We start from the raw sequence: 16,428 nt of genomic DNA on the forward strand, positions 1-16,428 counted from the left end.
TTAAGTAAATAGTTACCAAGTGTATATAGCTAGAAGATTTGAAATTTCATCACTTTGTCCTTGCATATTATGCAAGTAACTCATAGGTCAGTTGCTTCATTTTGTGATAGCTTTATCTGCTGCATATAACTTCTAATAACCTTTGAATATGCTTACAATTATACAGCAATGTTTCTTTAGTGAAAAAATAATTCAACAGTTGGAGCAAATAAAGATCAAAATAATCATTTTGCAAAATTTTTTTCTCTTTTGCTATGTTCCCAAGGTTAAATGTGCTTAAGATTTGGGGAAACTGCTCTCTGTACCAGTCTTTTCCTAATGGTTAGGCCAATTAATTAAAGTCCCAGGGGAACTTCAAAATAAGAGCTACCTAATAAAACCCATAGACAAATGTCTTGAAATGAAATTTATAAAACCCCTTAACTGCTCAGTAATGAGCCATACTCTATTGTATTGAACTTAGTTCATGCAGAAACTTGTTCAGAAAATTGTTCAAAAAAAAATCCTCTAATATGATTTGCTTGCAATGGATTTTTATTTTGCAGAAATTCTAGAAATCTTTTCCCAATTCTCGGTTCCATAGAAAATCAGGTGACTTAATTATAAACTTCTAATTCTAATACACTAGCCTACCACCTCTACTATACAGAAATGATACTCTTGATTTGTGACTTTTGGGCATCAAACTTTTAGAAATGGAGTGTACCCCTAATTAGCTAAATAATGAAGACTGTCTTTTTGCAAGAAAAGAATTAAATGGTACAGAAATATCCATTCTAAAGGGTTGTGATTTTTTTTTTTTTAAAAGAAGCCATACTGCTACATGAAATGACTTATGGGAGCTTTTTCTGACTACTCATATAAGTTGTAGTTTGTGATTTTCTGTTTTAATTTGAATGAATCAATATTATAAACTTTAATGTACCATTCTGTTTAATCATAGTACCAAAAGGCTGATACTAACACTTTAAATTTCTATTGCCCTATGGCTACTGCATGGTTATCTTATTGTCCCAATGTAATAAAGAATGCTAGGCTGTGCACACATCAGCAACTGGTTATACAACACATTTTTGTGGCATTTGAACTTAACAAAAAAAAACCAAACAAACCCCAAAGAAAAACAAACTTTTAAAATTTAACTTGGCAGAAGAAAATATAAACCAGAACAATACAGTTTAGTACAGTTTCAATATACAGGCAAAACTATGCAGCAAAATATTAAAATAAATGGACAAAAATAGAAAAAAAAACCCCTCAAATACAGAGACATTATTTAGAGACACAGTCCCAATGCTTTCTCAGATTTTATCATACATGGCACTATTGTGCTTTAGCTCGTATGTCAACTTTCAATAAGGGCCACCTCGTGAACCTGTTTCTGCCAGTGTGCAAGAACTGGCCATATTTTCTAGAAGGTGGCTATCGTGATTCTAGCTTCCAATAGAAGCTGTTTGCAAAGTTTAAACAAAAACATATTCAAAGGGCAGAGAGCTCCCCACCCCCAAGAGGCATAAGGCAGGTGTAAAACCCGGAGACCTCAAGAATCGCCTTCAGCTTACTTTTCTACATGAGACCAGAAGGAATAGCTTTATTTCTGATGTAGCAAGGAATTTTGCACATAAATGTGAGTAGTAACGTGCAGCTTAGTGCTGCTTCATGCAAATCCCGTGTGAAAGTATAGCTATTACTCCTCAATGAGGCTTAACTCATCGGTTCTTAATGTTGGAAATTTAACTGCTGGTCAGAAATGGAGTAAAGTTTGTGGCTAGTGCTAATTTATGGGGCGGAAACTAGTTTGTGGTGCCGGGGCCCTGTACTTGTGATTTATGTGCATAAAACATTTTTTATGCAGATTTTCTGCACATAATCTATGAGCACAAATGTTGTGCTTTTAACTCATGTATTGTGCGCTCACTTTTTTGGGTGCATATCTTATGGTCCTAACTTATGTTTTTTGTTTACAACACATGTTTTGTAAGAGTAGTTTTCTGCGACCCACATAGAACTGAAGCCTGCATGTAGAAAGTACATGCAGGCTTTAGCCTGAAATTTCAAAGTGAACTTATGTGCATAAGTCCAGTTTGAAAATTCTTGGGTGTACATACAAACTGCCAACATACATGCAAACATTTACACCTGCTCCCAAGCATGTGTAAATGTGTACGTACATATATATGTGCATGCTTTTGAAAATAAAAAAGCATGTGCATAAATAGTTCGCCTCCTTCCCCCTCCCTTGGAACATCTCTTTAGGGGAGAGGGGGACTATGCACACATTTACATGCCCAATCCCCAAGGCAGTTTTGAAAAGGCTATTTTCCTAGCGTGTAGCAGATGGACTCATTACAAATGGGTATAGTGTGCTCGTGCTAGCAGTTGGAGACGGATCTGACGTCAGCACGTGGTACATATACCCCTGCAGGAAGTGCAGACGCTCAGTAATTTCCTTCTCCAAAGCAGTTTGGAGCTACCTTAGGCTCACCGAGCGTTTTTCCAAATTCTTAGCAGAAATCCTACCTGAAGACGAGCCCCGCACTCCTGCGGTGATACCCTCGGGTCCCTCCCCCAGTTGAGTTTCCCGAGGTGATTTCCGTTGTTCCTCGGAGGTAAGCGCCTCGGTCCGGTGGCCGGATCGCGGCAGGGACCTAGCCCCCGAGTGAGAAGGGCTTGGGCGCGGCATAGAGGCAGCCTCGGTCCCGGTGAGGACTTAGCCCCCGAGGGAGACGAGTTCGGGCACGGCTTAGAGGCAGCGGGTGCACTTCCTCGAGTGTGGCGGTGACGGTACTTACCCTCTCCCCCTGCAGCCAGAGACCGCCCGGGTCGCAGCCGGGAAGCGCCGAAGATCAGGTAAGGCGTACATCTTTACTTATTGGTCTCCGAAGAGCGAGGATTAGCAGAGTCTGCCTGCGTGGCAGCCCGTCAAGGAGGTCGCCATTTTGCCTGCCTGTTCGCTGTCGCCATCTGCCTGGGTTCGCCGCCTCGATCTAGCGTATAGGCTAAGCGGGGCGACGGGTGCGTATGATAGGCGCCTGAAAATATTTGGGCGCACATTACTAAACGCACGTTTGATAGGCGCTCATTGCTTTGCTAGGCGCACGTTGATAGGCGCATGTGCATAGGCGCACTTGGAAGGCTGAGCACACACCGGATAACAGACTCGATGGAGCGTATGAGAGCCCATGCGTCCGCAGAGCCGGCACCTCCAGACTCAGGCATAAGAGCTCTAGGCCTCTGCTCAGCATGCCATCTCAGAGCCACACAGAGCGAGGAAGCAGATTCCCTATGTGCCCAATGTGAGGAGGCCCTGGGAGTTCCAGGCCTGGGCCGGTCCCAGCCCAGTTTGACTGCCAGTTCCTCAGGGAACACCCCGAACCTAGTAGGCCGCGGTGAGCAGCCAGGGAACCCTACAGACCTGGTGCCCCTACGGCTAGAACCTGCTTCGCTCTCCTGGGTGGAATTGTTCAAGGGGATTCATGCCTTTGTTAAGATGCAGTCTGATCCCGACCGGACCCATACGTACCGGATGACCTGGTCCCGGGACCCTCAAGACCTAGGCACGGCCACCCGCCACCCGGAAGCCCCACTTATGGGGACTCTGATTACTCTGAGGAAGATGGCGAGCTCCCCGAGGAGGGAGAACTTCCCCCGGGGATGGAGCCGTATCGAACTATGAGACGCTTCTTTCTTAAGGAGGATCTTCTAGACCTGGTCTCTCAATGCCTGTCAGAGCTGGCTATCCCGGGCCCAGGCACCCCAGGGGAACCTAGAATGAACCCCCTGCTAGAGGGCCTGCGTCCAACGGCTCACCATTTTCCCCTCCTACAAGCAGCACAGCAGTTAATCGATCTGAAGTGGAATGCATCGGAGGCTTCATTCAAAGGGGGTCGGGCTTTGTCTAGCATGTACCCCCTGGACCCAGCAACCAAGGAGCTGCTGGCGTGCCCGTCGGTAGACGCCATAGTTAGCACAATTGTGAAGCGCACCACCATTCCGGTGGAGGGAGGGGCGGCCCTCAAGGATGCACATGGACGCCATTCTGAAACAAGCCTTTGAGGTGGCAGCCATGTCCCTACGTATTGCGACCTGCTGCACCGTGGTGACGTGCTCCTGCTTATCACAAGCCAGGAACAACACCCCGGAAAAAGAAATGGAATCGGCCCTCTCGTTCCTCACTGACGCTGCCTCCGACCTAGTCCGTACGGCAGCCAAGGGAGTGTCGTCCTCAGTGGCAGCCAGAAGACACCTCTGGCTATGAAATTGGTCGGCCGACTCCTCCTCCAAGACCCGCCTTACAAGAATGCCCTTTAAGGAATCCCTCCTGTTTGGCAGCGACCTCGAGAAAATGGCTAATAAATGGGGCGCATCTCCATTACCCGTCTACCAGAAGACAAGTCAAGGAGGAACCAGTGCCCTTTTCCTAGACCATCCAGAGGTAGAAGCTCTCAACACTTCAACCCTTACAGGGCTCGCTACCAAGCACCTCGTTCTCAGACCAGGAACCAGTCCTTTCGGACCAGGCACAACAAAAGGGGAACCGGCTCGGGTCCCGGCCGCACCCCACAATGAGAATCAGCCGACCCATCTGGGGGAAGAAGCCATAGGGGGCAGGCTAACCCTATTCTACCACAGGTGGGTCGAGATTACTGTGGACCAGTGGGTCCTCGCCATTGTCCGGGAAGGGTATTATCTGGACTTCCTTCATCTCCCTCCGGACAAGTTTGTGGAATCTCCTTGTCCGCCCCTCAAGAGGGCGGCGCTGGAAGCTACCTTGGGGAGGCTCCTGTCCCTAAAAGCCATAATCCCAGTGCCTGCATGGGAGATAAATTCTGGGCATTATTCCATTTATTTTATTGTCCCCAAGAAAGGGGGCACCTTCAGACCAGTCTTGGACCTCAAGTCAGTCAACCGGCACTTAAGGGTCCCAGGATTTCGCATGGAAACTCTGCGGTCAGTCCGAAGTGCAATACAGCCAGGGGAGTATCTCACATCCCTGGATCTGTCAGAGGCTTATTTGCATATCCCAATCCATCAGGATCACCAGCGTTACTTATGCTTCAATGTCCTGGATCAGCACTTTCAGTTCCGGGCTCTACCCTTCGGGTTAGCCACCGCGCCGTGCACCTTTACCAAGGTAATAGTAGTGGTGGCGGCATCGCTCAGGAAGGAAGGCATTCTAGTCCATCCCTACCTAGACGATTGGCTGATCAGGGCAGTCACCGGAGGAGAGCCACCAGGCAACCAACAGAGTTATATCTCTTCTGGAAAGCCTAGGATGGGTAGTCAACATAAACAAGAGTTCCCTACAGCCTTCGCAGTCACTGGAATACCTAGGAGTCCGATTCGACACCCAGGAAGACGAGATCAGCCTGACCTCCAAGAGGAAATCAAAACTCCTGAATCGGTTGCAGAATCTGCTGAGCACCACCCGGCCCACAGCTTGGGATTACCTACAGGTCCTCGGCCTAATGGCCTCCACTCTGGAAGTGATACCATGGGCACGGGCTCATATGAGGCCGTTACAGCACGCCCTCCTATCTTGGTGGAGCCCACAATTACAGAACTACACCGTGCATCTACCTCTACCGGCCAGAGTACGGAATCAGTTACGGTGGTGGCTGCAGCCCGGCCACACGAGACGGGGATCAAGGATGTCCTCCCCAACTTGGACCCTGCTCACTACAGATGCCAGCCTGAGTGGTTGGGGAGCACACTGCGAAGAGCTAACCGCCCAAGGGCGGTGGAACAGAGAACAGTCGGGGTGGAATATCAACCGACTGGAGGCACGGGCAATCAGGTTAGCCTGCCTGCGATTTGCCCACAGACTTCGAAACAGAGCAGTCAGAGTGATGTCGGACAACGCCACCATGGTGGCATACATCAACCGGCAAGGCGGAACCAGAAGCCAATAGGTATCCTTAGAAATAGCCCCCCTGATGGCTTGGGCGGAAACAAATCTCCAGGATATCTCCGCCGTCCACATCGCCGGGAAGGACAGCACCACGGCAGACTTCCTCAGCAGAGAAAGCCTAAACCCAGGGGACTGGCAGCTGTCATCCACGGCCTTCCAGATGATTGTGGATCAGTGGGGGACTCCGGGCATGGACCTACTAGCAGACAGGTCCAACGCTCAAGTACCCAGATACTTCAGTCGCAGGCGGGACCCTCTATCCCACGGGATCGACGCCCTGGTGCAGCCATGGCCTCTGGGGATCCTGCTTTATGCCTTTCCCCCATGGCCCCTGCTGGGTGCCATTATACACAAGATTCAGCGGCACAGAGGTCTAGTTCTTCTGGTGGCCCCAGACTGGCCAAGAAGATCCTGGTACGCAGACATGAGAAGACTACTGGCAGGGGATCCTCTACCCCTGCCCCCTCACAGGGACCTGCTGCAACAAGGTCCCATCCTCCAAGAGAATCCAGCTCAATTCTCTCTTACGGTCTGGCCATTGAGAGGGCTAGTCTGAAGAAAAGGGGATACTCTGGGCCGGTAATAGATACACTCCTCAGAGCACGCAAGTTCTCCACATCACTAACTTATATAAGGATCTGGAGAGTATTTGAAGCCTGGTGCGAAACTCGCAGCACCGATCCACATGCCGCTAAAATCCCCATCATTCTGGATTTCCTGCAAGATGGACTTCAGAAGGGTCTGTCCCTCAGTTCAATGAAGGTTCAGGTGGCAGCGCTATCCTGCTACGGCCCCAGGAGTGACTGCAACAGCATTGCCACACACCCAGACGTTTCACGTTTCCTGAAAGGAGTCGAACACATTTGCCCGCCACTGAAGTGGCCAGTGCCCCTGTGGAACCTCAACCTAGTCTTGGAATTCCTAGTGGGACCCGCCTTCAGACCTATCCGAGGCCTGTCCCTCTGTTTGTTAACCTTGAAAATGGTGTTCTTGCTGGCTGTATGCTCAGCACGCCGCATCTCTGAGCTACAAGTGCTGTCCTGTCGCGATCCGTTTCTCAGGATCACCCCAGGGGCTATCCATCTTCGCACGGTACCTTCCTTCTTACCCAAGGTTATCTCACACTTCCACCTCAACCAAACCATATCCTTGCCAACCATGGAAGGTCAGAAGAAGGTCGAATACTGCGCCATCTCGACATCGGCAGGCTGCTGTCCAGATACCTGGAAATGTCGGAATACGAAAGATGGACCACCTGTTCGTCCTTCACAGTGGGAAGAAGCAAGGAGAAGCGGCCTCCCAGGCGACTATTGCTCGCTGGATCAAGGAAGTTATCAAGGCGGCCTACGTAGAAGCGGGAAAACTACCACCTCTACAGCACAAGCGGCCTCCTGGGCAGAAACTAGGATGCTGTCGCCTGCAGAGAAATGTAAAGCGGCAACGTGGTCCTCCCTCCATACCTTCTCCAGATTCTACCATCTGGACGTCCAGGCCAGGGAGGATACAGCATTTGCAAGGGTAATCCTAAACGGTCCTCGGGCAGCCTCCCACCCAGTCCAGGAGTAGCTTTTGTACATCCCATTTGTAATGAGTCCATCTGCTACACACTAGGAAATGGAGAGATTACTTACCTGATAATCTCGTTTTCCTTAGTGTAGACAGATGGACTCATCATCCCGCCGGGCTGCCGATATACATGGGGTTTCACCGTTTCAAGGTAAGCCATGTTTTATCACATAGGGCGTCCACCCTGCCGGGTATCGACGCCTTCCGGTTGAGAACACTGGCGGTCTCCAGCTACTATCAATCGGTCAGGTTAATCATGTTTGGTTTATCAATCGGTCAGTCACACATATATCCATATAGCTTTTGCAAGGAAGATTACTGAGCGTCTGCACTTCCTGCAGGGGTATATGTACCACGTGCTGACGTCAGATCCGTCTCCAACTGCTAGCACGAGCACACTATACCCATTTGTAATGAGTCCATCTGTCTACACTAAGGAAAACGAGATTATCAGGTAAGTAATCTCTCCATTACACTCATAAAACTGGGTTTTAGGAATGTAAATAGCTTTGAAAATTATTCCCTGTACAGACAGAAGCATAAGTTGTGCTCCTTGCTCATGTTTTGGGCACCAAAAAATAAATTTATAAAGTCTACTGAGCTTTGTTTTATTTGACCCGAATAAGGTTGGAATTGTAGTGACAAAATATACCATTTTGAATTGGATAGCTGATTACATCCTCTCTTGTTATGTCTTAGTTGGCTAGGTCTGACCATTTAAAGGCATGTCACAGCTCATATTGTTAGGGCCACTGTGACTTCTATTGCCCACCTGTGGTCTACCTTCATTGAGGAGGTTTGCAAGGTTGCAACTTGAGTTCAGCCCACACATTTACATGTATCACAACTTCGATACAGCCTCTTGGTAAAGTAGCAGGTTTAGATTTTTTTCTCCATGGCCTTTTTGAGAGAGCCCAATTTCATCTTCCCTAGTGCCCCCATTGTATTTCAGGTTGCCTTCCTTATTTATGAATGTTAAAAAAAACAAAACAAAAAAAACAAAACAAAAAAAAAAAACCCAAAGGGATTTCTTTGTCGATAGGGCTGAATTGGCCTTGACATGTTGGGTGATGTCATCTGAAAGTGCCAAAGGAACTTTCTCTCTTAGGGGGTCATTTTTCAAAATGCGATAAGGCGTTTTTGCATGCGTTAAGGGCTTATCATGATATTATGGTCTCTCTCTCTCTCAGTACAACAGCTCTGGCACTTATCGCAGAATCTGAAATGGTATCGCAATTTGCACTAACTTAGCTCTTCGCACAGGTAATTAGCGCAAATTGTGATAAATGCTATATTAGCATAAAACACGCCCCTTTTGCTATCGCATGCGGTACTTACCGCATTTTGATAAATCCACCCCTTAGTTCGTAGAGCTTTTGCTCTACTGAGCATGTGTGAGTTCCTGCTTGTGTTGCCTCTTTATTCAGCTTCAACACAAACTTGTACCCTATCTTTCTTTATTTTCTTCGATATCTTCATTCTTTTAAGCTTTTTCATTTGCTATGCTGCCTCAGCAGGCCCCCAGAGAGCAGTTTTCAGTGCTATTTTAAAAAAAATGTTTTTTCTTCACAATATATCCAGCACCAAGCAGACCACTATTAGTGGCTTCAAAGACTGTGTATGCTGCAGGAAAATGTCCATTACAGATGGGCATGATATCTGTTACCGGTGCCCAGACCAAACCACAACCACACCAACTGCTACCAATGTGGCCAGATGTCTCTGTGCTCCCAAAAGACCAGGGCCTAGAAGACGGAGGAGCTACGTAAGTCCTAGAAGAGCCATAACTGGTGGTTCCCCCCTGAAGTAGCGACTCGACTTACTTCCCAGATGCCGAGTTGAGCAAGAATTCCTCGACAAAGCCTTTTCCCATCACTGTAGCAGGCTGAAGGGCCCCCTTCACTTTGGGATCAAGCAAGCAAAAACAATATTCACAAACCTCCATTGAGCCCTTCATAGTCAACACTTAGCTTGGGGCCTAGCATCATGATGTGCTACTTTTTGGAGCCAATGATGCAACCAGTGCCATAAAAGCACTGAGTCTCAGTACTGTTGCAGCGGAGACACCATTCATCAGTGCATTGGGCACCAGCAACATAACTGGCCAAGGAACACTTGACACGTCGAGCCTTGGCTCCATTGATACTCCCTCCTTCAATGTATCGTTCTTCACAACAGGCTTCTGTTTTGTCAACACAACCGGGCTTCAGTGCTCCCAATGCAGCTCTTCACAAAATCACTAATACCTTTGATGCATCCAGAAAGATTTTCAGGGTCAGAAAGCAATATTTTTCATATAACTCCACCAATTTCTAGAGCATTGTCCCCGTCAAGGGTACTGGAACAAGGCTTTAGTCTGCACACTTCAGATCCCATTTGCTCCATGGTGTCCTTAATTTCTAGCCATCCCCAGGACACATTTTATAAAGTCCAGAGGATATACAAGAGGATTCCATTCGGGTCTCTGAAGAGGAAGTTCCATGTCTGTCTGGCCAGAAGGCACATTGACCTTTAGACCAAGTAGTGGAGCTGTTGAAAACTTTTTTTTTTTTTTTTTACTGCTCTTGTGGCTAAAGATAAGGCAGATGCTTTTCATCTTCACCTCCCACAAGGAGGAATCCCAGTTAACTCTCCTGACAAATATTCCATCAGAACCCCTATGAAGTGGTTCGAGCCTCTGGTGCTCACTTGCAGCAGAGTCCATCCAGTTGGTGGATACTCACCAGGAATATACCCCTTCAAGTTGCCTACTTTATCATTAGGATCCTGATTCAGTGTTCCCTGTCCTCTAGTATCTAAGGATGGTTTGACAAGAATCCCTTCCACCACCACCCCCTCTGAGCTTCTGGAACACGTGTCTCCACCCAAGGACCTCTCTTGTTCCAGACTTCTGGATAAGTTGGATAAGGTGCTTGGAGTTGACATCCATAAGGACAAGGATACTGATACAGAAGTCTTTAGCCATCCCACATCATGCTATCCTGCAAGAATTACAAATGAAAATATGGGAGAATCTTATTTCCTATATCCTAGTAATCAGAAAATTGGACCTAAGTAAACTCTGGGTTTTGGAGTTGTGCCACTGCCTCATCAATCAGTTGTGGTGTAGTTAGTACTAAAAAAGACAAAGAAAACAAGCATTCCATCAGGAAAAGACCCCAGGTTCCTGGATAAATTTGTAAAAATATATTCGAGCTCCACGTTTAATACACGCATTTCTGCTCACCACTTTTGTATGGTGCAATACTTACTTGATTGCATTCAAAAATTAAAGCTGTTCTTTCCTTCAATGGATAACTGTTTTGTATACCCTCAGCCACTGAGGACCTCATCTTATTTGTTCAGTATATGATGCATTTGACCCAACAGTTGACTCCTCAGCCTCATTGGAGCACACCAGATGGTGTGATTCAGGGCCAGCAGCTTGTGTGACTAGTTCATAAGCTAGTGGACATTCTCTGCCTGAGAGATCATCTTTTCAGAGACAAACTAAGGGGAAAAGTTACTCAAATCAAGGAGCAACATTAGCAGTCCAGTCTCAAACAACTTGGAACAGCAGACCACTTCAAGATGGCTCTACTATGCTTTTAAGTGGTTATACTTTCAGAGATTCCCCTTCTGGCAATTCCAACAGTACTGACTTCTGCCTCTGTTTTTGCAGGGACAACAACTTTTAGCTCAAAACTGATAGCATGAGAGGCATCAACCAAAAGCAGCACAGCAGGTCCAGCCCACACCTGGACCAAGTTCTGGCTTGATCTCCAAACCCAGCAGTTATCGCCTCCAGTAGGGATGAGCATTTATCTCTATCTGGAGGAATGGCGCAAGATCACCAGAGATCACTAGGTCCTCAAAATTGTGAAATCTGGTTACAGTTTGCATTTTTTCTCCTTAGTTCAGCCTTCAGTTCAAATAAATCGTAATCGGTGCAGCTCTGCCTGGAGGTGGCGTTCCTCCTCACACAGCAGTTGATAGAATAGAACCTGTCCCACCCAATCAATATGGCCAGACTACTCCTGCTATTTCTATATCTGTACACAAACTTGATTTTGTCAAATAAAAACATGTTTTCCCTTCTGTTGATAGTCTGTGTTCTCTTCTTTTGTTGAAGACAGTTTTTAGCTAGAGAACTTGTGACTTCAGAGACAGCAAAGCTGGTTATCTGAAACAGGTGTTCTTTAAAGAGAGCAGTTTACCAGTCTCACAAAACCTCCCACCTTCCCTTTTGGAGTTGTAGCTCTCAGTCAAAGCTTTTACCTGAACGGAGGGGAAGTAGTGTAGCTACGACAGATTGGGAACTACTGCACATTAGCAGTTGAGACATTAGGCCTTTCCAGAAAGCTCTGGAAGAGATATGTGAAGTGCTGCATGTGGTTATATGGTCCACTTGTTACCTGTTGACTTAAGAAAATACCTGTTTCAGTTAGAAACTTTGCATTCCATAGTGCTCACGTATAATAATTTGTATTTAGTGTGGTTAACCTTTATTACTACTGTAGAGTCTCTTAATGTGGTGTTGTCTAAGTCCTTTTATTGCTAAAAAGAAAAACAAGTGACTACCTTTTATAGTATTCTTGAAAGAGGAGAAAAGGTTAAAAACAATACAATCTTTGTCTTCAGAAAGAATGGAGGAACATTTTTGTTTAGTTCTGGGATATTAACTTGGGTGGGATTCTTCTAGATAAAAATTATAAAGGTTACCTATGCGGGTAATAACACCTGATTGACAAATGTGATGGTAATGTGCATCCTTTCACAATATTTTTATGAAAATATAAAATATATTTTGGGACAAAAAAATGGACCTAGATGTAAGAACAAAAGCTGGTATTTTTAAAAAGCTAGCTAGTATTGCTGCTGTAAAAGCACTGCTCTGAGTATATTTGGGTCCTTACTCTGGGCCCTTAGGGTGCTTGAGTCAAGAAGTGGTTTGTTTATCCTTGTAGGATCCTGAGTTTTGAGTACACACATTGGGGGTGGGTGGGGGGTTGTGCAATTTTATTTTTACATAGAGCTGAATATTGTAGTAATAACCTTATATTAATTAAATGGAGATCAAAACTACAAAAATTCAGTGTGCAAATTTAACATGTTACTGTAACTTTCTTTTGGCTGCAGATTATCCCTACAGTCTTGTAAGCAAAGAGCTGAAGGTCATCATCAAGGCTTTGCTAGAGAAATCAGCAGATGTGCTGGAGCACTGTTTTGACCACTGCATTTATATAATGCTGCAAGAGCTGGACAAGTCCTCTGGTAAGACTAAAGCAAGACCCACTTAAGCAGAAAGGCAGCTAAACAGCTTGAATGGGGTACTATAGCTTTCATTACAAAAAACATAGGCAGAAAGGCATGGCTTTTTTGGCTGTGAACACACAATATCTGTTTTCAGAGTCTATTCATTATGTCATTCTATAAAATATTTTTTTTTAAATGAGTCCTATTATGACCAGAAAGTCAGAGGGCAGTCACACAGCAGCAGTTGAAAGGTCACATTTGTGTAATGGATTTTGCCACCAAAGAGTTGTATATCTGCTTATAGCAGAGGAGGCAATTTGTGTTTGGTTTTCCTCATTTCTTTCTTAGGTCAGCCTGGTGGCTCATTGGTAGTGCTATGAACTGCCATGTGGAGGAATCTGGGTTTCATTTCCAGCTCAGATCTTATGTACCCTGAGTTGCAGAGCTGGGAATGCTGCAGCAGCAAGTAGTATTCACAGCCCTTGGAATAGAGGAAGTCATTGTTATTGTGCAATAACCCTAGTAGAAATATTTAGGACATGATTACATGGTTTTGGAAGGAGCCCTGGTATGTGGTCATCGGCCAAGGACTGTGGCTGGATTTTAAAGCAAGTGGGGAAACGATATGAAATAGGAGAAAAATTCTTAAGTATTTGCAAATGAAGTCTCATGGTGCCAGATTCCAGCCCTTCCCAGTCACTCCAAAGGAACAGGATTTCTGTGTTTGAAGATACTGATTGACAGACCTGATCCAAAAGTAGAAATATACCTGGATAGTCTTACTCTCCTCAAGATCCAAAAATCAACTGTTTGCTTTCATTGACTGCAAAAGTATGGGCAATGTAGAGTGGAAGAAAATAAGTAGAGGAACAAAATCTCGTTTGAAGAACTGCATAACATTATAGAAGATAGTTTTATAATGGCTTCCATAGTGGTAAAGTCTGCATATAATAGCTTCCATAGTTGTAAAGTCTGCATATACTTTGTGCACATAGACAGAGTATTTTCAAAGCGAACTTGCATGCGTAAATTTACTTTGAAAATCATTGGGTAATTGTACTGGGTACATGCACAAATTACCTTGAACATAAATTGTACTGGGTAACTTACCACCACTATCACTACCACAGCATTACTAGACATATGCAGCACTGTACAAAAGCACATGAGAAACTCCTGTTCAGTAGAGCTCACACTCTGATCAAACAAATGTAGTTTTTTTTTTAATTAAAAAGTATACATGCAAGTTGCAACTCCATTCTGTGGAGCACCTTTCCTCAGTGCTTGTAAAAGTATTCACAAAACTGGGTTTTGCTTATACTTTTCATGAGCCTTGCCCCCTTATTGATTTTTAAAAGTCACTTGCATGCATAAAACAGGATTTTATGTACAGAAATCATTTTAGAAGCATAGAAACATGACTGCAGAAAGACCATATGGCCCATCCAGTCTGCCCATCCGTCCAATTAATTTAGCATTAGAATTCTCATTGCTTCCTTACAGATCTCCTGTAATTATCTCATGCTTTCTTGAATTGTTTGTCTCCACTACATCTACCACTCTTTCCGTAAAGAAATATTTCCTTAGCTTACTCCTGAGTCTACTCCCTTTCAACCTCAACTCATGACCCCTTGTTCTAGATCCTTCTTTCCATTGAAGAAAGCTCATCTCCTGTGTATGGAAACCTTTGAGATATTTGAATGTCTCTCTCATATCTCCCCTATCTTGCCTTTCCTCTAGGGAGTACATGTTTAGATCTTTGTCTATCCCCATATGCTTTAGAACGAAGCCACTGACCATTTTAATAGCCACCCTCTGACCAACTCTATCCTGTTTATATCCTTTTGAAAGTATGGTCTCCAGAATCGAACACAATATTCCAAGTGGAGCCTCACCAAGGACCCCTACAGGGCCAATAACACCTCCCTTTTTCTGCTGACCATTCCTCTCCCTATGCAGCCAAGCAGCTTTCTGGCTTTTACCGTTGCTTTATCCACCTGCTTGACCATCTTAAAATCATGAGATACAATTACCCAGATGCCGCTCGCCCTTTGTGCTTAGGAGAATTTTACCTTCAATACTGTATCTTTCCCTTTGGGTTTTTGCATCCTAAATGCATTTCTCTGCATTTTTTAGTATTAAATCTTAGCTGCCAGACCTTAGACCATTCCTCGAGCTTTGCTGAATTCCTCCTCGTGTTTTCCACTCTTTCCTGGCTGTTCATCCTGTTACAGATTTTTGTCAAAAAGACACACCTTTCCCTACTTTCTTTGTCACTCACAGATAATGTTGAAAAGGACCAGTCCAAAGACAGATTCCTGAGGCACACCGCTAGTAACAATCCCCTCAGAGAAAACTCCATTTCCCATTATCATTTGTCGCCTTCCACTTGGTATGGATCGTAGAGTCAGTCACTCTAGGATCCATACCAAGGGCGCACAATTTATAAGTCTTCTGTGCAGAATATTGTTAAAGGCTCTGATATCCAAAGTCCACTATGTCTAGCGCTCTTCCTTGATCTGTCACCCAATCAAAGATATTTATTAGGTCTATTAGGACTGTGTCTTATGTTTATTTTGACAAGATTGTAAGCTCTGTGCAGCAGAGACTGCCTTGTATTTGTACAGTGCTGCATTAGTCTAGTAGTACAATGCTGCATATGTCTATAGAAATAATCATGAGAGGTCTTGAACGAGTAGATGTGACTCGGGTTATTTACACTTTCGAATAATAGGACTAGGGGGCATTCCATGAAGTTAGCAAGTAGCACATTTAAGACTAATCGGAGAAAATTCTTTTTCACTCAACGCACAAAGCTCTGGAATTTGTTGCCAGAGGATGTGGTTAGTGCAGGTAGTGTAGCTGGGTTCACAAAAGGTTTGGATAAGTTCTTGGAGGAGAAGTCCATTAACGGCTATTAATCAAGTTTACTTAGGGAATAGCCACTGCTATTAATTGCATCAGTAGCATGGGATCTACTTAGTGTTTGGATAATTGTCAGGTTCTTGTGGCCTGGTTTGGCTTCTGTTGGAACAGAATGCTGGGCTTGATGGACCCTTGGTCTGACCCAGCATGGCAGTTTCTTATGTTCTTAATCATTAGTAGTAGAAGACTACACTTAAGCTCTTTTGAATATTTGATTTTATTTATTTAAAATTTCTCTCCTCTTCAGCCAGCCAGATCAGTCCTGTTATGTTCACTAAACAGCAAGTAGACAAATTACAGGTTTTCTGGCGTCGCTCCTTATAGGCTGTTGTACTGACCTCAGCCTGCCAGTATTCTGTTTCCAGCAGATGGTAGGAGAGGGTTCCGTGCTGTCAGCTGAGGTCTGGTTAGGCTGGGTGAAGAAGTAATATATTTGTCTTGGATGAGCAACTCTTGAGGTGAAAATTGTGTACTCCCTACTTCAGTTGAACATCACACTGGACCTGGACTGGAGGCTTCCAGTTCCTGGAATAGGGTTTAACTGTTAATATCGTTAATTTCTTCTCATCTTCTCCTTCACCCACTCCTGTTTGTTCTCTGTCTCTTTAAAAAAAAAATAAAAAAAAAAAATTGCCCTTTATTTTTTAAATTGCCTTTTTTTCTTTGTGCAAAAATTAAAAAAAATTAAAAAAAATGGGAGGGGATGGACTAAAAAAAAAGAAAGACAGGAGATCAACTGAAGATTTTGAGCAGGAGTGGCTTTGAGAATGACAGGAATTTTCATTTTTCTT

General features: G+C 44.8%; 1 protein-coding gene across 4 annotated transcripts in view; it reads left to right on the plus strand.

Moving 5' to 3' along the window:
• The window catches only part of TMEM214 (transmembrane protein 214), a 239,828-nt gene that overhangs the window by 49,530 nt on the left and 173,870 nt on the right, over nucleotides 1–16,428 (plus strand). For all 4 annotated transcript variants that reach the window (XM_029596290.1, XM_029596291.1, XM_029596293.1 and 1 more), the window contains one exon: nucleotides 12,596–12,730. In XM_029596290.1, the coding sequence (XP_029452150.1) occupies nucleotides 12,596–12,730 (135 nt within the window). The remainder of the gene's footprint in view (nucleotides 1–12,595; nucleotides 12,731–16,428) is intronic.

This window comes from Rhinatrema bivittatum, chromosome 3, assembly GCF_901001135.1.
Source record: "Rhinatrema bivittatum chromosome 3, aRhiBiv1.1, whole genome shotgun sequence".
Taxonomy (NCBI): Eukaryota; Metazoa; Chordata; class Amphibia; order Gymnophiona; family Rhinatrematidae; genus Rhinatrema; species Rhinatrema bivittatum.